General features: G+C 44.5%; 1 protein-coding gene across 1 annotated transcript in view; it reads right to left on the minus strand.

Moving 5' to 3' along the window:
• The window catches only part of TTC7A (tetratricopeptide repeat domain 7A), a 224,768-nt gene that overhangs the window by 191,986 nt on the left and 13,584 nt on the right, over positions 1-19,198 (minus strand). Inside the window, exons 2-5 of the mRNA XM_015411853.1 lie at positions 14,358-14,521; positions 12,586-12,754; positions 3,519-3,649; positions 1,322-1,443 (exon numbers count right to left, since the gene is read on the minus strand). Of these exons, the coding sequence (XP_015267339.1) occupies positions 1,322-1,443; positions 3,519-3,649; positions 12,586-12,754; positions 14,358-14,521 (586 nt within the window). The remainder of the gene's footprint in view (positions 1-1,321; positions 1,444-3,518; positions 3,650-12,585; positions 12,755-14,357; positions 14,522-19,198) is intronic.

Raw genomic sequence — 19,198 nt, forward strand, 5'->3', positions numbered from 1 at the left:
ACGAGTTTCTGATATTGCCTACTCTTAAGAAAGTTTTCATGAAAGGAACAGACCGCTTACAAATCGGGTTGCCAGTTGGCCTGGAGGAAAAAGGTCCTGGCCCTTTAACAGAGGCTTAATGTGTGGAAATGGGCACCATCTCATGGTAATATCACCTGGTAAATAATATCCCATTAAGCCTTTATGAAAGGAAGATTTCTCTGTCTCCAGGCAGCTGGCAACCCTACTTATAATCGAACACTGTGGCTATGCAGGTCTGTCAATCTCCAGATGTTTTCTGCTGCTCTTCCTGGTTCCCTACTTTTCTTTGTATCTCTATCCATGCCTTCTTATGCACTCCTGCGTTGCAAACATACATATAAATGGACACAAACAATGCTACAAGACTGTGTAAAAAACCTCACTACTTTAACCGGATTGCACAGTACAAAAGCATAACTTCCTCCTAGTTGAAAACGAAATATGTTATAACTCTAAAGTAAGTCATGACAAAAGATTTAATTGCCTGATCTTTTTTTCTGTCAGAAAGTCTCACAAGAAATCTGCTTTAGGAGCTCTGTATTTATTCATGAGTGAATCAGGAAGAGTTGTTCTTTCTTCCAGAGGGCAGAGCCAGAAGAAAGGCTGCTGCAGGGGAAAAACCCTCATCCTGAGGGAGGGGTGAGTCGTGTAAGGCCACTTGAGATAGTGAGCTAGGGACAGTATATTTAGACGCGTTAGGGCATTTGATTTCTTTTCTTTTCACCCACTTACTGCTATTATTCTGCACCTTGTTGTTTGACCTCCTATAAAATAAACCTTTTCCTTGTTTTACTCTGCCTGGTCCTCACGCCTGTTATTCGGCCTAAAAGGAGGTCTGAAGGTCTTGGGAGGGTGCTCTGGCCCTTCTCAAGGGAACCTAAATCCAGAGTGGTGGCAGTGTCAGGTGACACCCCACCTGAGCCAAGACAGTATCTCTATCCATGCCTTCTTCTTATGCACTCCTGCGTTGCGAACATACATATAAATGGACACAAACAATGCTACAAGATTCTGTAAAAAACCTCACTACTTTCAACTTGATTGCACAGAACAAAAGCAAAACTTCCTCCTAGTCATATAAAACAAACCACAAAAGGGAATTTAGTGACTCCCCCCCCCCAAGGATCAATAAGCAAACTGGCAGTTTTATATGTGTGATGTCACGATAGTTCAAAGATCCTTGAACCTAGTTTGTCTACTACTTGCTTTCACGCAGCAGACCCCTATGTCAGTCTTGCAAGCCTGTTATGTAACCCCACATTAGGTCATTTGGAATGTTCAACAAGTTGTATCCACCTACCCCCTTTTTAAGTGAGCCACATAGGAGCTCTGCAGGGCCGCTTCCAAGAAGTAAGGAAGTTCAAAGTCCAAAGATGATGCATGACCACCTTTGATGCCTCTCGAATGTGTGTTGCTGAAGCTCTAGTAGGTGGAGGAGAAAATGAGGCATTATTGTTACAGATGAATAGTAACAGCAATTTGGTTAGAATTGTATCTTGTTTTTCTCACGAAAAGGACAAAGGAAATGCCTCATACTTGAGAAATGGAAGAAAACAAGAAAGAAATGGAAAATTGGGCTGAACTGTCCATTTTATTTCGTTGCCTGGCCCACTTTTTACCTCCTTCACAGAAGTTAGTCAGGGAAGATGCCAGCATTTATCAGGAATATTTCTCACAGTTCTGGCTACAAGCTACAGCCCAGCCCAGCACAATATGTAACCCTCAAAGACAAATGGGCCACCAGAGTCTTGACTACATCCTATTTTGCTGCCTGATGAGGACTGCAAAAAAACAAACAAACAAACAGGATTGTCGAGCATCTGACTGGCTACCATATAGGCAGTGTTCAGCTTGGCACATCACAAGCTGGCAGGTTAGACGACAGCACCACGTGTTTATAAGCCCTGTTTATTATCCGTAAATGCCAATTAGAATCTGCATAAGACAGAACTGAAAAGAAACTTCAGACAGTTACAGAACCAGGCAAATGGAATATGGTATGACTTTTTTCCAAAAGTTACAACTACTTTTGGAATGCTGAATATTTTGGGTTCTGAAAAGCAGAACTGCAGGACACTTCTTAAGAATTGAGATTTCATTCTAAGGCATAGATACAGTAATAGGACTTGCCAGATTCAAAGTTTTTATACTTTGTCTAAAACCCGTAAATCCAGTCACCACCAAAGGGAATATGTTGAATTTTTTTCAAATTCAGTTAAGCAATTTCTCACTGGCAAGTTTTAATTCACATCGACACTAAGCCATAAAGCTGAGGTGCTGATCTTGGACCAGTTGTCATCTGTCAGCCTAACCTATCTCACAGTGCCCATGAAAGAAGGAAATGGCAAAAACCCATGTGTGCCAAAGGAATTTGCTAAATCAATACATATGAGTCCAATAGCGAAACATGAATTTGGGTACATCCACATAGAGGTTTTCTCTGTTTCACCTTCCAATCTGGAGCACTGATGTTTGCAGCACTTACACAAAAGCATCCTCTAATTGTCCCCTTCCCACATCTTCCCCATCTTCAGCATGCTCTTTCTCAAACTTGCTTTACAATGATCTTTCCTTTTATATAAATAGAACACAGTTCTAGCAAGTTAGCATACTGTCTGGATGGAAAGCTGTGCATTTTAAAGTCCCTGCCCACTTCAGCACCATTTTCCTTTCATCAGCTACTCAGGGCTGCTATTCTCCATGCCATGCCACCTGAGGGCTTTTTGAGGATCTTTTTAAAAACTGGCAATTGCTATAGCACTATAACATTATAGCAATTACCAGGTTTTTTTCAAAAGCTGTCAAAAAGCCCTCTCTCCATGCAGAGAGGGAAAAGGTGTAGGAAAAATAGTGATTGATGGGGGGGAAATATGCAGAAAACTCCTGTGTAAACACTCCACTGCAAATGCAAATGCCTCGTCTCCCACTTTGGTGGGAGACCCCCACACACATTGGTTGTCTCCCCCCACCCTCAGCTGGGCAATGGGAGAAAAAAGGGGGGAATGGGGGCAAATGCTAGAGCATTGCCAAAGATGCAATGATGGAACTTCAAGTCACACCACTAGAGACGTCATCGTGTCCACTGATGTTGGCACCATAGAGTTTTGGCAGAATGCTAGAACATTGCCATTGGCATAGTGGTGTCCCTTCCAGTCTCATGAGAAGTGATGTCATTGTGTCCAGCAACATCAGTACATTGCCAGTGAGGAGGCCACCCCCATCACTGAGTCTCCCACTGGTTGCCAGCCTTGTGCCAGCAATCCTAGTGAATGCCTCTGTGTTTGCAGCAGCCATTAATGCAAAACGGAGAATATTTGCTGTGTGGATGCAGCGGCAGCACTATGCTATTAAGTATGGGACAGAAAAATTAAATGAAAGTGAAGAGTGAAAAGATTTTTTTTCTCTTCAGTGTCCACATTTGCATGAACCCTGAAGTGATCCAGACCCCTCACATTTAAGGAAGTGCAAATGGGCATTTCAAGTATGTTTCCATTTACCTTCTCAAGTTCTTGTAAGTACACTTGAGCAAACACACAAGCCTTTTCAAAACAAGCCATGACTTCCTCCTCCCTTTCTGACAGCCGTGTCCGGGAAGCAATTGAATTGGGGGAGCGCTCCAGGGACAATCCTGTGAGAACAGCAACAGCAACAGCGACGTATTAAAGCCACACTAAAAACAAAACAGGTCATTCTTAATTGATCACATTATATTACCTCCACTGACCCTTCCCGTGTTATACATGCGTGTGTGTGAGAGAGTATATACACACGCAGCCCAGAGCTTCCCAGGCTGCCCACACGAGGCCTGATATATCCATTCACCTGTCCCTTTCTCCCTTTCCTGAAACTTCAGCTAAGGCATATTCCTTCTACCCCGGATGAATGTCATTGTAAAAGCCTCTGCTCCCAACAGGAGGGCTGCATGAATTCTGCTTCTGTGATCACACGGCACATTGTTTCTTAAACCAAAAAGTTAGTTTCTGTTTCTTAAGCCTAGGAAGGTAGGCTTGAAACCATAAGAAGAACTAGCGTCATCCCTGAAGCTACAGGGGATCTAAGGTGGATTTCTAGTGGTCAGACAGAGAGGCTTCAGTACCTTGAAATCTTCTCTAGGATTAGCAGCAAAAAATTGTGGAAAGCAGCCAAATGCAAAAACCATTTTGACTGCAACCTCTTTGGGATGGAGATTTGTCTTTTGCACACACTACTGTGTACTGGTGCCATTATGTGAACACCATTCAAACAAGCATAATTGACCCTGGTCAGATAATTCAGGGGCGTGTTTTTTGCATATTCCTGGTATATAATGTCGGATGCAGTATGTTGGTATTATTTTTTTTAAAGTAGGACAGATACATATTCATAATGAAGGGCACTCTTGCACCACTGTCTTCTTCCATCTCTAAACAATTTCTCATGCTTCCACATGCAACAGCTCAGTAACCATTCCTTCTAGTCTCTCTTTTGCCTGTTACTAACTCTTTCAGTCTCCCAGGCACTTGAGCTGCCTTCACTCCCCTCCCCCCATTCATGCACATTCTTCTTCTTCTCCTCCTCCTCCTCCTCCTTCTTCTTCTATGCCTGCTCAGTGTGGATATAAGCACACACCATGCAGAAGTGGTATAACGAAGGAGAAGATCCTCCATTTATTGCTGCTGCACAAAAGGCTGACTTCTACAAAGCACAGCCCTCATTCCAGAAAGCCCCCTGCAGGCACTACAAAGCCCATACCGCCAGCCTATGGCCGTACCACTGGCACGTGCCATGGCAGCACACAAAGGGTTGCAGCCCTCTGTGTGAGCCCTGCAGAGAGCAGGCCTGAATTTATGTCAGTTATGTTAATCATCTGGTATCTTTGTTTGCTCTGCAGCCCTGCAGTCATATTGACTAGTTGGTCCTTGGACTTCTTATTTTTGCCTGTTCTTTGGTAAAGCTTTTTGTTCTCCTAGTTCTGACTGGGGGGGGGGGGAATGTTTTAATTTGGCAGCCTTTTCAAAAGTTGGGGGTACTTGTATATTTTCTGGGTTTTTCCTGCCAGCCAGGCCTATGACCAACTGCCAAGCATTTGTCACTAGTTGGCTTAGCAGTATTGTGTATTATTAATCAGTTAATTGGTATTATTGTTATTATTAGCTACTTTGCCATTCATTTATCTTATTCATCTTATGTAAGTGAATTTTCCTTTTTTGCAAATTAACTGTAGTGGGATGTTTTCTCTTTCTGATACTGCTTTTTGGCCTGGCAGTGGATCATCAATTTATTGCACCCAGTCTGGTTTTTATTTTGGAACTGAGCTTGAGGCTTTAACTTCATGGCCTCACCATACAACATCAGCTGTCAGACAGTACACAGGCCAAGCGGGACCTATCTAAGTTCCACAGGGCTTGCAAAGCAGAGCTCTTCCATTTAGCTTTTCCATTTAGCTGTTTATGTGGGCTGCCTTTTAGTTTTATTTGTATTATGTCTTTAATTGATGTTTATTAATATTTTAGCTGCCTCAAGACCACTCAGTGGTGAGAGGTGACATCTAAATTTAATAATAATAATAGCTACTGGGTGCAGACAGTGAAGATTCATATAAGCAATCATCTCTGAATGTCACACACACAGAAATCACAACCAGAATCCCTCGTACATACAACTGTGTAAAGTAATGTGTAAATGAAAGCACTGACAGATGTGGTCTGATACCTCACTTCACTATGGTTTCAAGAGCAGGAAAAGGGAAAAAAAGAACTTGTTGGCTGACATCCTGAACAGTATAAAAATGTCCACTGCAAATTAGACTGGCATTTGCGCCACACCAGAACATAAGAAGAAGAGTTGGATTTATACCCTGCCCTTCACTCAGAGCGGCTTACAATCTCCTTCCCTTCCTCTCCCCACGACAGACAACCTGTGAAGTAGGTGGGGCTGAGAGAGCTCTGAGAGAACTGCTCTTGCGAGAACAGCTCTGAGAGAACTGTGACTGACCCAAGGTCACCCAACTGGCTGCATGTGGAGGAGTGGGGAATCAAACCCTGTTCTCCAGATTAGAGTCTGCCGCTCTTAACCACTACACCAAACTGGCTCTCCATATACATATACATGTGTATATAACCATATACATGCTTTGCCATCTCCTCTGTACAGATCCATATGAATGCTCCTTCCACCCATTTACACATAGGCATAAAAGAACACTTCTGCCTTCAGTAGACAGCACCAGAAGAAACTACAAGCAAATAAGGAGTCCCTTCTGTTTTTTACCCTCAAGAAACTGCATTGTCTAACTCCTAATTAAGTGGCTCAGGAAAGCACCCACCAGTTGAACTTGCCTTTAGGGATTCATGGACTCATCTCCTGCACCAGGCTGAACTCAAGCCTGGCCTACCCATGCAGCAGCACAAGGTGCTAACAAGCTGACTGAGTGCTGGGGCAATACCACCTCGGACTGCAGTTTCTCCGCATTCCCCTGTATCAATAATACACTGTAAGTGGGAAATTAGCAAGGAATGAGGAGTGCTACACAACCGAGCTTCTGCTGATTTTTTTTATTTGTAGAGAGTTTTAATCAAAATATGATTCAACCCCCCCCCATTTGCCATCTGAGGTGATGCAGCCCATTCCTCCACCTCAGAATTCTACCATCACCTCAGCTGCATGTCTAGACCAGGCCTTAGCAATTCCTGGCCTCCATTACATCATGCTGATCCTCTGGGGATACCGCTTCTACCTGAAGCAAGGTGCTATTTATTCCTGAGTGCAGAGGAGGATGAACTGTATCCTATGGGCTTCACGGTCCTAGGAGAGCATTTCATACTGTCTTTGAGATGCAATTTCATCCGGCCCTCATTACTAGCGCTCCTGGCAAGGGAATCAGTAGGAGTAGAAACCAAGAAACAGAAAGTTGGCCATGAACTGAACCCCACCCCCTCGCCTAATGTTGTCAAAATGGGGCATGACAGAAAATGGGGGCCAAAATGAAGGAAAGAGGCAAAGCAGTCAATATCCCCCCTTGCACAACAAAACTGGGACAATTGCTCATGGCCAAGCATCTCTCCTTTTTCCTTCACGTCATCTGGAAGATGTTTAGCTCCCTGTATCAACCAGAAAGGAAATGGAATCTCCACATCCTTAGACACCTACGTTAAGGCCTTGCTGACACTACAGCTTGAGTCACATTAGTAAACTAAGGCCCTGTCCACACGAGGCGGTTTGGGCCGGGAGGGGGACGGCTATAAGAACCTGAAGCACCTGTGTCTCTCCCTAGAGATCAGTTGGGTTTTTTTTTTTGCACTGCTTGTTTGCTTCCCTGGTCAGCTCCCCAGGAGATATCTCAGGGTCCTCAGAGCAGGCAACCAAAGCCAGTCCAAGAAATCTGTTCTCCATGGATATAATCCACATGTCAGTCTTGACTTACACTGATAAAGCTGGTATTAAGAACATTAAGCTAATGTAGAAAATAAATTCTTCTCCTAAACAAGCTCAACAGACTTAGGGTTGCCAGGTCCCCCCTGGTCACCAGCAGGAGATGGGGCCCCCAGTAGGTTTGCCAGCTCTGGGTTAGAAAACTCCTGGAGATTTGGGGGTGGAGCCTGGGGAGGACAGCAGGGTATAATGCCATAGAATCCACCACCAAAAACATCCATTTTCTCTAGGGAAACTGATCGCTGTAGTCTGGAGATGACCTGTAATTCCAGGGGATCCCCAGGTCCCACCTGGAGACTGGCATCTCTATGACAACAGGCATTAAGCCAGGCTCTGTATACATATTAGCATACGTTTTTGCCCACACTAGACACCATTCTAGTGGGGTAGATGGGGAAATGGGACCCACAAATGTCAGGCTTTGCCACCTGACAATAATGTTCACCTGTTGCTGAACTGACCTTAGTTGGGCATAACCTGCAGCTAACTTCATATAAAGCAACTGAAAACCAGCTATTTCAGCAGAAATCTAGGAATCCAGCAGCTAGGAATTTGGAATCGTTGAGTCTACTCCATTTGCAAAGGTCTCCCAGCTAGACAAATGTTGTTACACATTTTATGACTTATTGACCAAGAAATTGTTACGTGTTTTATGTCCCATTAAGCAAACAGCTGAGAAACCCAAAAGGATGACATGCAACTCTCTAGATATTGTGAGATATGTATCTGTAAGAAATGCCTAATACATCATCTTTCTCCTCTTCAGGATGAATAAACTAAGGCCGAGTTCAGACTGGCAATTTGAAGCACTAGGGAGTCATGGCAAAGAAGACCCGGAACAGACCCGGAATGGCTTGGTCGCGGTATTCCCGTTCACACTGCAGCGAATGAAGCGGGAGGATACCGTGGAGGAAGCGCAAGGGAGCGTTCGCACTGTTGGCACGCCACGGTGGGCTGTTAGCGGCTGTTTCTGCGCTTCACTGTATGCACCTATGCGCATGGGTGCCTGCCGCGGAAACAGCCAGCGCCTCTTATCAACGACTACAGGTTGTTCCCGCCTTAGCAGCGCTTGCGTTCACACTCAGGGAACCAGAATCAACCCACTCTACACACGGTTTGCTACCACTTTCACCTGGTACTTTTTAAACTCGGAAGGGAAGCGGCACAAGACGGCTTGAGTACGGCTGGGGGACGCCTGAAATATGTGCCTGTGTGAACCTGCCCTTTAATCCGCTACTGAAATGCTACTGAAACGTTTGGCTGCCGGCCCAAACTGCCGGTCTGAACTCGGCCTAAGCATATGTATAATAAAGTGTCTGCATGTTTTACTGTAGGCAGCCTTGGATCCTTAACCACTAACAGAATGTGCCCCTCCAACAAGACCAGCATCAGCATTCCCTGAGGGAAGGCAGCTGCCAAGGCCTAGGGCCCATTCATGCTATCTTACCCCACTTGTTAATTCACAAGCCCTCTATGCCTGCCTGACCTCCCTCCCAAGCTGTGGAACTGGCCCTGCCTTCTGATGCAAGCTGCAAAGAGCACAGGGGCAGTACAATAGTTGTTTCTTTAAAAACAGAATAATATCAAAAATACAACATATTAACGTTTCTTAAATCAGTCAAGAGATTTTATAGAGATGGACCAAATCCTTCCATCAGACAAATTTCAGTCAAAAGACTGTAAGTAAGTCTGGAGACAGGACATTTTTTCCTTCTCCAGAAAGTTGAAGACAGTATGATAGAATTATGCCTGATTGTCAGTAGTGTGCCCATTCATCCCTCTAGATTGTACAGGGTTTTTTTTAAGTGCTTCAAAAACTGAAAAGCCTCCTTGTTCAGAGGCCACATTGGAACAGAAGAAATGGGTGTATATCTCATAGAAAACAATGGCCCTATCCTGTCATTTCAAGCATTATTGTCTGTTGCCAGCCTGAGTCGAGCCCACTAGACGCTAAGCTGAAGGGCCAGTTCTCATATTACTTTCTGTGCAATGGAGCATATATGCAAGTGTACACATGAGCATGTATCTCTTAAAAATCTAGAAGCAGTGGGTGGGAATGGCCTGGGCTGCTGTGATGGCCACACCTAATTCTACTTTGTGTGGTCCTTACACTAGACCAGCTACGTAGTTAAGAGCTGGACAGTGCCACTCTAAGCAGCATTGTATCTTTCTAAGTTAGCAGGCTTAGAAGGTGTGATGCTGCTTTGGGCAGAACTCTATAAAAAGAACTTGCAACCACACCTGCTCACCAGACCCCAAGAGAGGACACACCCTGAAAGCCAGCAAAGCAGGACTGTCTAGCACACCAAGAGCGCAAAACTGTGGTGGTTTGAGATGAACACAAAACAAAGTCGGTGCACTAATGGGAGTATTTTCAGTGATATTTGTAGATTTCAGCTTTGATCTTTACATACCAGTTGAAGGTATCTGATCATCACAGAGCTCTCATTCACCTAATAAGCTGGTGGGCATGCTGAAAAGGAGTAGAAAAGCAGTAGATAGATTGCAATATTTTAGCAACATCTCTAAAAAGCAGTGAAAGCAAACAGAAAATGAAGATCACAAGAGGCTTTTTAAAAAGTTTCTGCAGAGAAGCAGTTGAACAACTCCCCCCACACACACACACATCACCCAGATCCTCTCCAAAATTATATACATTGGAGAGATTATATTTAACCAAGATGTCTGAAGTGGAAGCAAAGAAAGTATTATGCAAAGAAAAGAAGAATCCGATGCTTAAAGCAACTGGCTAAACACTTCTGAGAAAGGTTAGAGGCTCTAGCAGCCAACAATGGGATAACTTGACAAAACAATGAATGTCATTTTAGGCAGCATGAAAGAAACATCATTTTCAAGAATGATAAAGCATTAGTTCCACTCCCACTCCATACTATCTGAAGCCACCATCTATTACCTCAAGTAATCACAAGGAAGACAGCTGAAAAGGTTCACTACCTGTAGCCTAGAGAAAAGTGTTATGCAGAGAGTTTTAAATATTTACAAAGGATGTCCAAAGGAAGGGGAGGAGAGCAATTGTTCAGCTCTATCCACAAGGGACGGATAGGAGGCAATGCTTAAAATTACAGGGAGATAAATTAAGGTTAAATATCAGGTAGAACTTCCTCTCTAGAAGAACATTTCAGCAAGAGAATAAACTGCCCTAGGGAATTGGTGGAATTTCCTTCTTTGGTAGTTTTCAAGAAAAGGCTGGGTAGAATGCCTTAAGTACAGAATTTGCTAGATAGGGAGGAGGTGATTAGATGACCTACTGGTTTCCATCTGTAGGTACAGAGTTATATGCAAGACCAGACCCTGCAGCATCACATGAAGAGATACTAGAATATAGCTCATTCTCAGGACCACTTTCTACATTATATTCCCCCCCCCAAAAAAAATTAATTTCTTAGTACAAAACATGTATATCTAGTCATGAATAGCATCAACGACAACAGGTATAGTGCTGGTGTACCACAGGGCCTAAGAATATTTAGATTTGAGTCCAATAGCACCTTAGAGACCAACAAGAGTTTCAAGGTCAGAACCAGTAGAGTAGAAGTGGAGAGCTCCTCTACCGTGTCTGATGAAGGCAGCTTTGACTCTTGAAAGTAGGGTTGCCAGACTCCCCCCCCCCCCCGGGGAAAGGGGGGTGCCCCCCCGCCGCGGGCCCCACCGACCCACCACCAATCAGTTGGCCAGCGAGGGGGGGGGGCTTATCTCAAAAAAGAGGGAGATATAGCCGATGTACAGTAACATATCTACGTCACTGTGCACATGACCCAGAAGTGACATCCTCTTGTCAAGGTCATTGGGGTGACGCTCTGGTATTTGGGCAAAAACTCTATGGTAGAAGCCAAATTTACTATAGAGTTTTTGCCCAAATACCAGAGTGTTGCCCCGACATCCTGGAAGTGGTGGCATCACTTCCAAGTCATGTGGCCAGTGATGCAGACACATCGCTGCATGTTGGATGGGCCTCTCTGCTGTTTCCGATAAGTCCTCCCATCCCCTGCTGGTTGCCAGGAGGGGCCAGGCAAACCTGCTTGAAAGCTTACACCCTGAAATTCTTGTTGGTCTCTAAGGTCCTACTGGACTCAAATCTAACAGTTCTACTGCAGACCAACATGGCTACCCTCTGAAACTGCATGTTATTAAAAGACTCACTCTGAAACTATCTTCATGAAAGGGCCTAAGAATGTCAATGGTGGGCCAGGAAAGTCCTTGATCAAATTCACTTCAGTGATGAAATCAATAGGTGGCCTTAACAAAGACACTGTTCTCCCTTCCTCAGCCTGTAATATGGGGATGACTTCACTTACAGGGGTGTTGCGCATCTTACTGTAATAATGTATTTTAACTCTAAAAATAATAGTACTGATCATTTTCTAGTGACAGCCTACGTGCATTATAAAGACAAAATAATAATGTACTATGTGATCATCTTTCATAAATATAAACTTATATCACACAATTGACAATCCTTTCCAAAGTCCAAATGGGACTTAAGAAGCAGCTTTCAAATTCTAATATTTAAGGCCACCTAGTATCAGTATTTATTATTATATCTTATCTAACAGCTGGGTTTTTTCATTACCCTCTTCAAAATCCTTATGTTTTTTGACTTGAAGTTTTATGAGCCATGTGCCTTACTGATGGGAGTCTACAGCTTCAACCCACATAAGGTGAACCATACTAAGGGTCCTTTTGCAACTAATGGGACAAGTTAGTCATAAGTAACCGGTCCATTGATTTCAGAGAGACTTATAGTTGGCAAACGTTATGTTGATTGTCCCTGTATCTATTACACCAAATTCTGTCATCTAAACCATTGTTCTCAAACTTCTTATAACAAAGCATTTGTACAATTTACGGATTAAGATTCTGTATATGTATACGTATACAGGAGTATTAATTCTGTATACATAGACAGGAGTATTAACAGAATTTTCAGAAGTGCTTAAAACCAAGATAGCTCCCATTCAAATCCATATAAAAATGTCCTTCAAAACCAAGATAGCTCCTATTCAAATCCATATAAAAAATGTCCTTCAACTTCAAAACGGGCAGATCACAAGATCAATGCAAGTTGGTTTTACAAATTACCACTACACCATGAGACATGGAATTAAGTCCAGCAAATGCATGCATCCCCATTACCTTTGATAACAAAAGCTTCTGTTAGTATACGCAGCAGATACAAGGGCTTCTGTGCGACAGAGATATCTTCAAGACCAGCTCTGGCATACATGCTGATGGCATCCCGGTAAGAGCCTTCGACATAATGGAGCTTGGCTAGGATCAGCATTGCTTCTGTCATATCTTTCAGCTGGAAGAAGAGCAAAGGTTATTTTCAGTAATAAGGCAGAGCCACAGCATAGCACCACTGCTTCGGAGTGAATTATGTTGTGAAGGTTAAATAGGATCAAAGCACCTCTATCCATATCCCTTATGAGCTTTGATGTATACATTGAACTGTCATAAGCCCAGAGTTCTCTATTCACTTGAACCACACACACACAGTATGGAGTATGTCTAGCCTCCATTTTCTATACAGTGTCCTCTGCCTTTGTAACCCCCTTTCTTCATTATGGCATAATAAGCCAGACAGTTTTTTGTTTGCACTGTGTTCCAGATTCATAATCCTATCTCTACTACATTGTTTAGTGTCCAGACCACTTCCCCTTACAAAGCCTATGAATTATAAAGCCTAAACCCCCAGATTCTATGATAATAGTAAATTGCGGAAACTGGATAGTTTTACATATATACCTGCAATTCTGAGTTCATTCCAATTCCAAAATGTGGTCATTTAATATAAGCAGGAGAATATAATCATCATTTTTAAAGCCAAACATACTATGTTCTTTAATACTAGTTTTTCTTCTCTGAAAGAATGGTTGGGAATACGAAAGGATTCTTAGAAGAATCAGTTTAAAGATTGCTTTGCTTGTAGCCAGCATCATATTTAAGTCAGCCTACGAGCATGGCTGGTTCTTTCACAGATAGGCTGCAGTCACATACAGTAAATAATCTACTTTCAATCCACTTTCAATGCACTTTCCACCTGGATTTTGTCAGTCCACACAGTAAAATCCTGTTGGAAAGTGCACTGAAAGTTGATAGAAAGTGGATTATTTAGTGTGTGTGTGAATGCAGCCATACCTGGTTTAATTCCTCTGTGTCAAACTAAGGACACCATTGCCCAGAACGGAGATATTTTGGAGTATGGGGGTTTGTGCTAGTTAGAAAATAGCCTCTTCTCTTGTGGCACATAACAACAGGCACCATGTGAATAGAAACATAACATTTACAAGACTTGTTTCCCTTTGAACTAGAGAAACAATAATGAGAGCCTGTCCATCAGTGTGTACAATCAGATGGGTAGGAACATTCATGGATTTATTTTACAAGGCTGGTTTTGTGCTACATTCTTCTTTATGCAGTGTGCCATCCACAGATCCTGGTAATTTCTCATCAGTCTGCTGCACAGGGCAGGAATATGCATGGGAACGGATACAGGAGTGCTCAAAACTCCCATGTGGAAAGTCGCTTGCAGTAAGCTAACGGGGGGGGGGAGGGTTGTGCCTGACAATAAGCCCATTGCCAAATCGTTCTGGCCACAGCAGAGGATCCTACTTTAAATGCAGGGTCATGAGTTCCTCTGTTTCCTTTGCTAAAGCAGATTTATAGAATCATGCTGCACATTTAATATATTAAATCCTAATGAAGGTGTTTTTTTCTGCACAACAAAAACTGCAGGGAGAAAACAAATGGCATATTTACTGGAGCCATTAAAGAAATGTAGGACTGATGCAGAAGAGGCAGCTGTGATTAACAGGTTCCAACATTTTGTATCTCAGCCTTGTAATTGTACATCATTTAGCAGCATCTTAAATGGTGCATGTTTTACATCTACTGAGCATGCTTACCAGTAACTTCCCTCGGTTTAGAATGCCAGTCAAGTGCTTTTTGGCATCACTCATTTTTGACTCATTCTTTTCCATTAATGGAACGGCGTCCTTTATTTTGGCAAGGTTCTCTTTCAAGCATAGCTCCAGCAGTGCCTCTGCAACTAGGAGATTCTCATAGTCTTCTGCAAGACACAGAGGAAAAGAATAAAGAGAAGTCCCACTGTGTCCTGTTCCCATATTTAGCAGGCCACAAAGATAAACACAGGACCTTGCCCATTGCATAAACATTGCCTGACATAAGGGAGTTCAAGCACTGAGCGCAATATTAGCAGCCTGTGAAGCAACCAGGCTTACACAATGCTGTGGGTTTGTTTGTTTTTGGGTAATATTTTGCTTTTTAAAGAAATTCTCCCAGCTCCATTTGAAGATTTTGCCAGTGCTTATACATATTGGAGCCCTGACCTGGATAGCCCAGGCTAGCTCTGTCAGCGTATTAGAAGCGCAAATAATGACTCAATCCAGAGTTGGCTAGTGCTGAACTATTTACAGTGGTTTATTTACAGCAATATATACATACAGTCCATATAGCACTTGCAGTATCCAATTCTCCAAGCAAACCGACAAAGTGCTTCGCATATAATCCAACTGACAAGAGTGATGAAGAACACACAGACTGTACGGAATATATACGTCTCAGCACCAGTCAGATTGAAGTGCTGAGTCATGGTGACAGTAGTCGGGATGATGCAACCTATGCTCTGGTGACTTGTCACATGACACTCCCATCTGTCACCACAGATCAAGATGATCTAATAGACTACCTTTACCTTTACCTTGGCTGTCATCTTGCTTGCTATACATCATTGTATGGCGTCAAGCTCAATCTCATCAAATCTTGAAAGCTACGCAGAGTCAGCCCTGGTTAGTGTTTGGATGGGAGACCATCAAGGGATATCAGGGCTGGAGGCAGGTAATGGCAAACCACCTCCGAATGTCTGTTGCCCTGAAAACCCTACAGGGCTGCCATAAGTCAGCTATGACTTCATGTCGGCAAAAACAACGTTGTCATTAATAAAGTTTGTTTTCTCTTTAGATAAGTGAATACTCCCTGTCGACTGCGAAGTGTGTGTGATTAAAAATGATATATGTTGTCCTCCCTTACCCCCATCATTGTTAGTCCCATGTCAACACATGAGTAACTGTAAATCGCTCAGAGCCGGCACCGCTGCAAGGATTGAGCGATCAATAAATTGAAAGGTTATTATTATTACTATTTAATATATTTCTATAGTTTCTTTGGAATGTGAGAAGGATGGAGAAGAACTTGTTCAGTGCTAAAAACTATACTGGAAAGAACTGTACTGGCATCAGGTGTAACTGGGGTTGCCAGGTCCCCCCTGACCACCAGTGAGGGATGGGGGGGTAGGGTTGCCTGATACAGGTTGGGAAACTCTTGGAGATTTGGGGATGGAGCCTGGGGAGGACAGGGACCTCAGTGAAGTACAGGGCGATAGAGTCCACCCTCCAAAGCATCCAGTTTCTCTGGGGGAACTGATCTCTGTAGTCTGGAGATGAGCTGTAATTCTAGAAGAAATCCAGGTCCCACCTGGAGGCTGGCATCACTAGGTGTAACTGACATAATTTGCCTGCCAATTTATAAATGTAATAGAGGACAATTTTTTTTTTTGAATCTTTTGTATCCATCTCCTGGCCCACCCACTCAGTCTGGTGGCACCTTACAAGCTAACTGATACATTATATTACAAAAGGAAAATGCAAAGATAAAAAAATAAAAAAGACTAACGTACACACAAATACAAAAATCTCTCCTTATATATCATTGTCTTTTCGTGTGAGACTTTTCCAGAAGATTCCACACGCTCCCGAATCAGTTGGCTCCCTGGTGTGTCAGTCACGCCGTGTCTGTCTCCACTGGCTGCGTTCCTGCCTCCCTTGCCATCGTCCTGCCCACAGAAGCATCGCCCAGCGTCTCAGCCTCAGTCTGCTTGAAGCCGACGGAGGGGCCGGGTGCTCCAGCGGGCGGGGGGTCATCAGGCTGAGCCCGCTCCTGCTGCCACGGTCATTTTCGCCAGAGCCCGGCTACAGGTGGCCAGCCAGGCTGCGACCGAACAACGGATGCACCACGTGCTCCAGCGAGGGGGGGGCATCAGCAGGGGTGGATTAAGCAGACTAAGCACGTGCTTAGGGCACCAGGGCCAAAGGGGGCACCACAAAGTTGGGAAAAGGATGAAAAGAACTTTATGTAGCCCAAGCTTGGCTTAGTTTGTACAGTATATTGTGTTATCATATGAATAAATTTTTGTATTGCTGCAACCTGCATTGTATATCTGGTCAGACAGGTCAACAACTAAAATGGACTGAGTCAGTGTGGAAAGGAGGGGGGCACCAAGATTGGTCAGTGCTTAGGGCACCAGTGAGCCTTAATCTGCCCCTAGGCATCAGGTTGAGCCCACTCCTGCTGCCACCGCCACGGTTGTCTTCACCTGAGCTCGGCTACAGGTGGCCAGCCAGGCTGCAACTGGACAACAGATGGGCCAGGCACTCCAGTGGGCAGGGAGGCCCTCAGGCTGAGCCCGCTCCTGCCGCCATGGTCGTCCTCCCCTGAGCCCAACTACAGGTAGCTGGCCGTGCTGTGACTGGGCAACGGACGGGCTGCGACCAGACAACAGATGCGTCAGGCACTCCAGCGGGCGGGGGCAGAAGGCTGAGCCCGCTCCTGCCACTGCCGCCGTGGTCATCTTCACCCGAGCCTGGCTACAGGTGGCCGGCTGGGCTGCGACCGGACAACAGGCACACCGGGCACTCCAGCGGGCAGGGGGGCCCTCAGGCTGAGCCCGCTCCTGCCGCCGCGGTCATCCTCACCTGAGCCCAACTACAGATAGCTGGCCGTGCTGTGACTGAGCAACGGACAGGCTGGACGCTCCAGCAGGTGGGGAGCATCAGGCTGAGTCCCATCCTGCTGCTGCCGCGGTCATCCTCGCACAAGCCCGACTACAGGTCACCCACCAGCCTGCAACCCGCCAGGGGCTGGCACGCTACCAGGCCAGAGACTGGTGGAGGTGGCCCGGAGGCTGCAGGACGCACCTGGGCGGAAGGCCAGTCATGGGGCGTTCTGTCACCCCTCAACCCCAGGGGCTGGGGAGGGGGGAGAACGTGGGGGAACTGAGCCACCTGTGTCCCATCTTTCTAGGGCCCGTTGTATTCGTTCTACAATGAGCTTTGCTCCTAGTCTGTCATAAAAGCGATATGAGTTCTAAAAACAGCATCATCTACCAAATGCTTCAGCTATCATAAAAACCTTCAAAAAAACTGGAAAATTGTTGTGTGTTTCCTACAGATCTCAGTAAGGTGGTACAATGTGTGCCAGATCTCCCAGTTAAGACACTCTCCACAACACACTTTGGCAGTGATAGTTTATTGAGATATGCTTACTTAAGGAAACAAATTCTGTGTCAGAACTGGAAAAAGGCGCACAAAAGCCCCTATTATAGGTAATACACAATACACCCCACACTTCTCACATATGTCACCATTCCGCTCCTACAGTTACCATGGCAACTCTGACAGATATACGGCACCTTATCTAAATCCTAGCCTGGCAGAAAGACTCCAAGGCCAGCCCCCTTGGGAACCAGCTTCGGGACACAACCTTAAGGTAAAGTTATGGCTTTTACAAGCATCCACTCTAAACACCCATGCACTCCCCTCAGGAATTCCCTCCCGCCATATCTATGGCAAGCAGTGAAGTGAAACATAGTGAAATGAAACCGATGCTTTAAAAAGGGAATTCCAAATTACTGTAGACAAGTTATACATTATCTGTAATTTTTGTTGTTGCACAATCGAGTCCGACTCTTCGCAACCCCATGGACCAGATCCCGCCAGGCCTGCCTGTCTTCCACCGTCCTCTGAAGTCTGCTCAATTTCATGTTCGTTGCATCTATGACACTGTCTAACCATCTCATCCTTTGCCGTCCCCGTCTTCTTTGACCTTCAATCTTTCCCAGCATCAGGGTCTTCTCCAGTGAGTGCTCCCTTCTCATTTGGTGGCCAAAGTATTTGAGCTTCAGTTTCATTATCTGGCCTTCCAGGGAACAGTCAGGGTTGATTTCTTTGAGGATTGACTGATTTGTTCTTCTTGCAGTCCAAGGGACTCTCAAGAGTCTTCTCCAGCACCATAGTTCAAAAGAATCTATTCTTCGGCGCTCGGCCTTCCTTATAGTCCAACTCTCACAGCCATACATGACTACTGGGAATACCATTGCTTGGACCATGCAGACTTTTGTTGGCAGGGTGATGTCTCTACTTTTTATCATGCTGTTGAGGTTCGCCATCGCTTTCCTCCCAAGGAGCAGGCGTCTTTTAATTTCATGGCTGCAGTCACAGTCTGCGGTGATCTGGGATCCCAGGAACGTGAAGTCTGTCACTACTTCCACGACTTCCCCTTCTATTTGCCAAGGAGTGATGGGGCCGGATGCCATGATCTTAGTTTTTTTGATGTTGAGCTTCAAGCCCACTTTTGCGCTCTCCTCTTTTACCCTGAGCAAGAGGCTCTTGAGGTCCTCTTCACTTTCTGCCATCAGAGTGGTATCGTCTGCATATCTGAGGTTGTTGATCTTTTCCCCAGCAATCTTAATTCCCCTTTTTATTATGCAATGCATCCGCAAAGCCAAATAGAGATACAATGTATTTAATAAGAACAAGTATATAACACAATTCTAACAATATGTACAACTAAAAATTCCAATAATTATACTATAAGATCCAATTAGAAAAAAGCCATAAGAATTGGTATCCATTTAAACATGAGAACTTATAAAAGTAATAAATGGAAGCCA

The sequence above is a fragment of the Gekko japonicus genome, unplaced genomic scaffold (assembly GCF_001447785.1).
Source record: "Gekko japonicus isolate JY-2015 unplaced genomic scaffold, Gekko_japonicus_V1.1 scaffold359, whole genome shotgun sequence".
NCBI lineage: Eukaryota > Metazoa > Chordata > Lepidosauria > Squamata > Gekkonidae > Gekko > Gekko japonicus.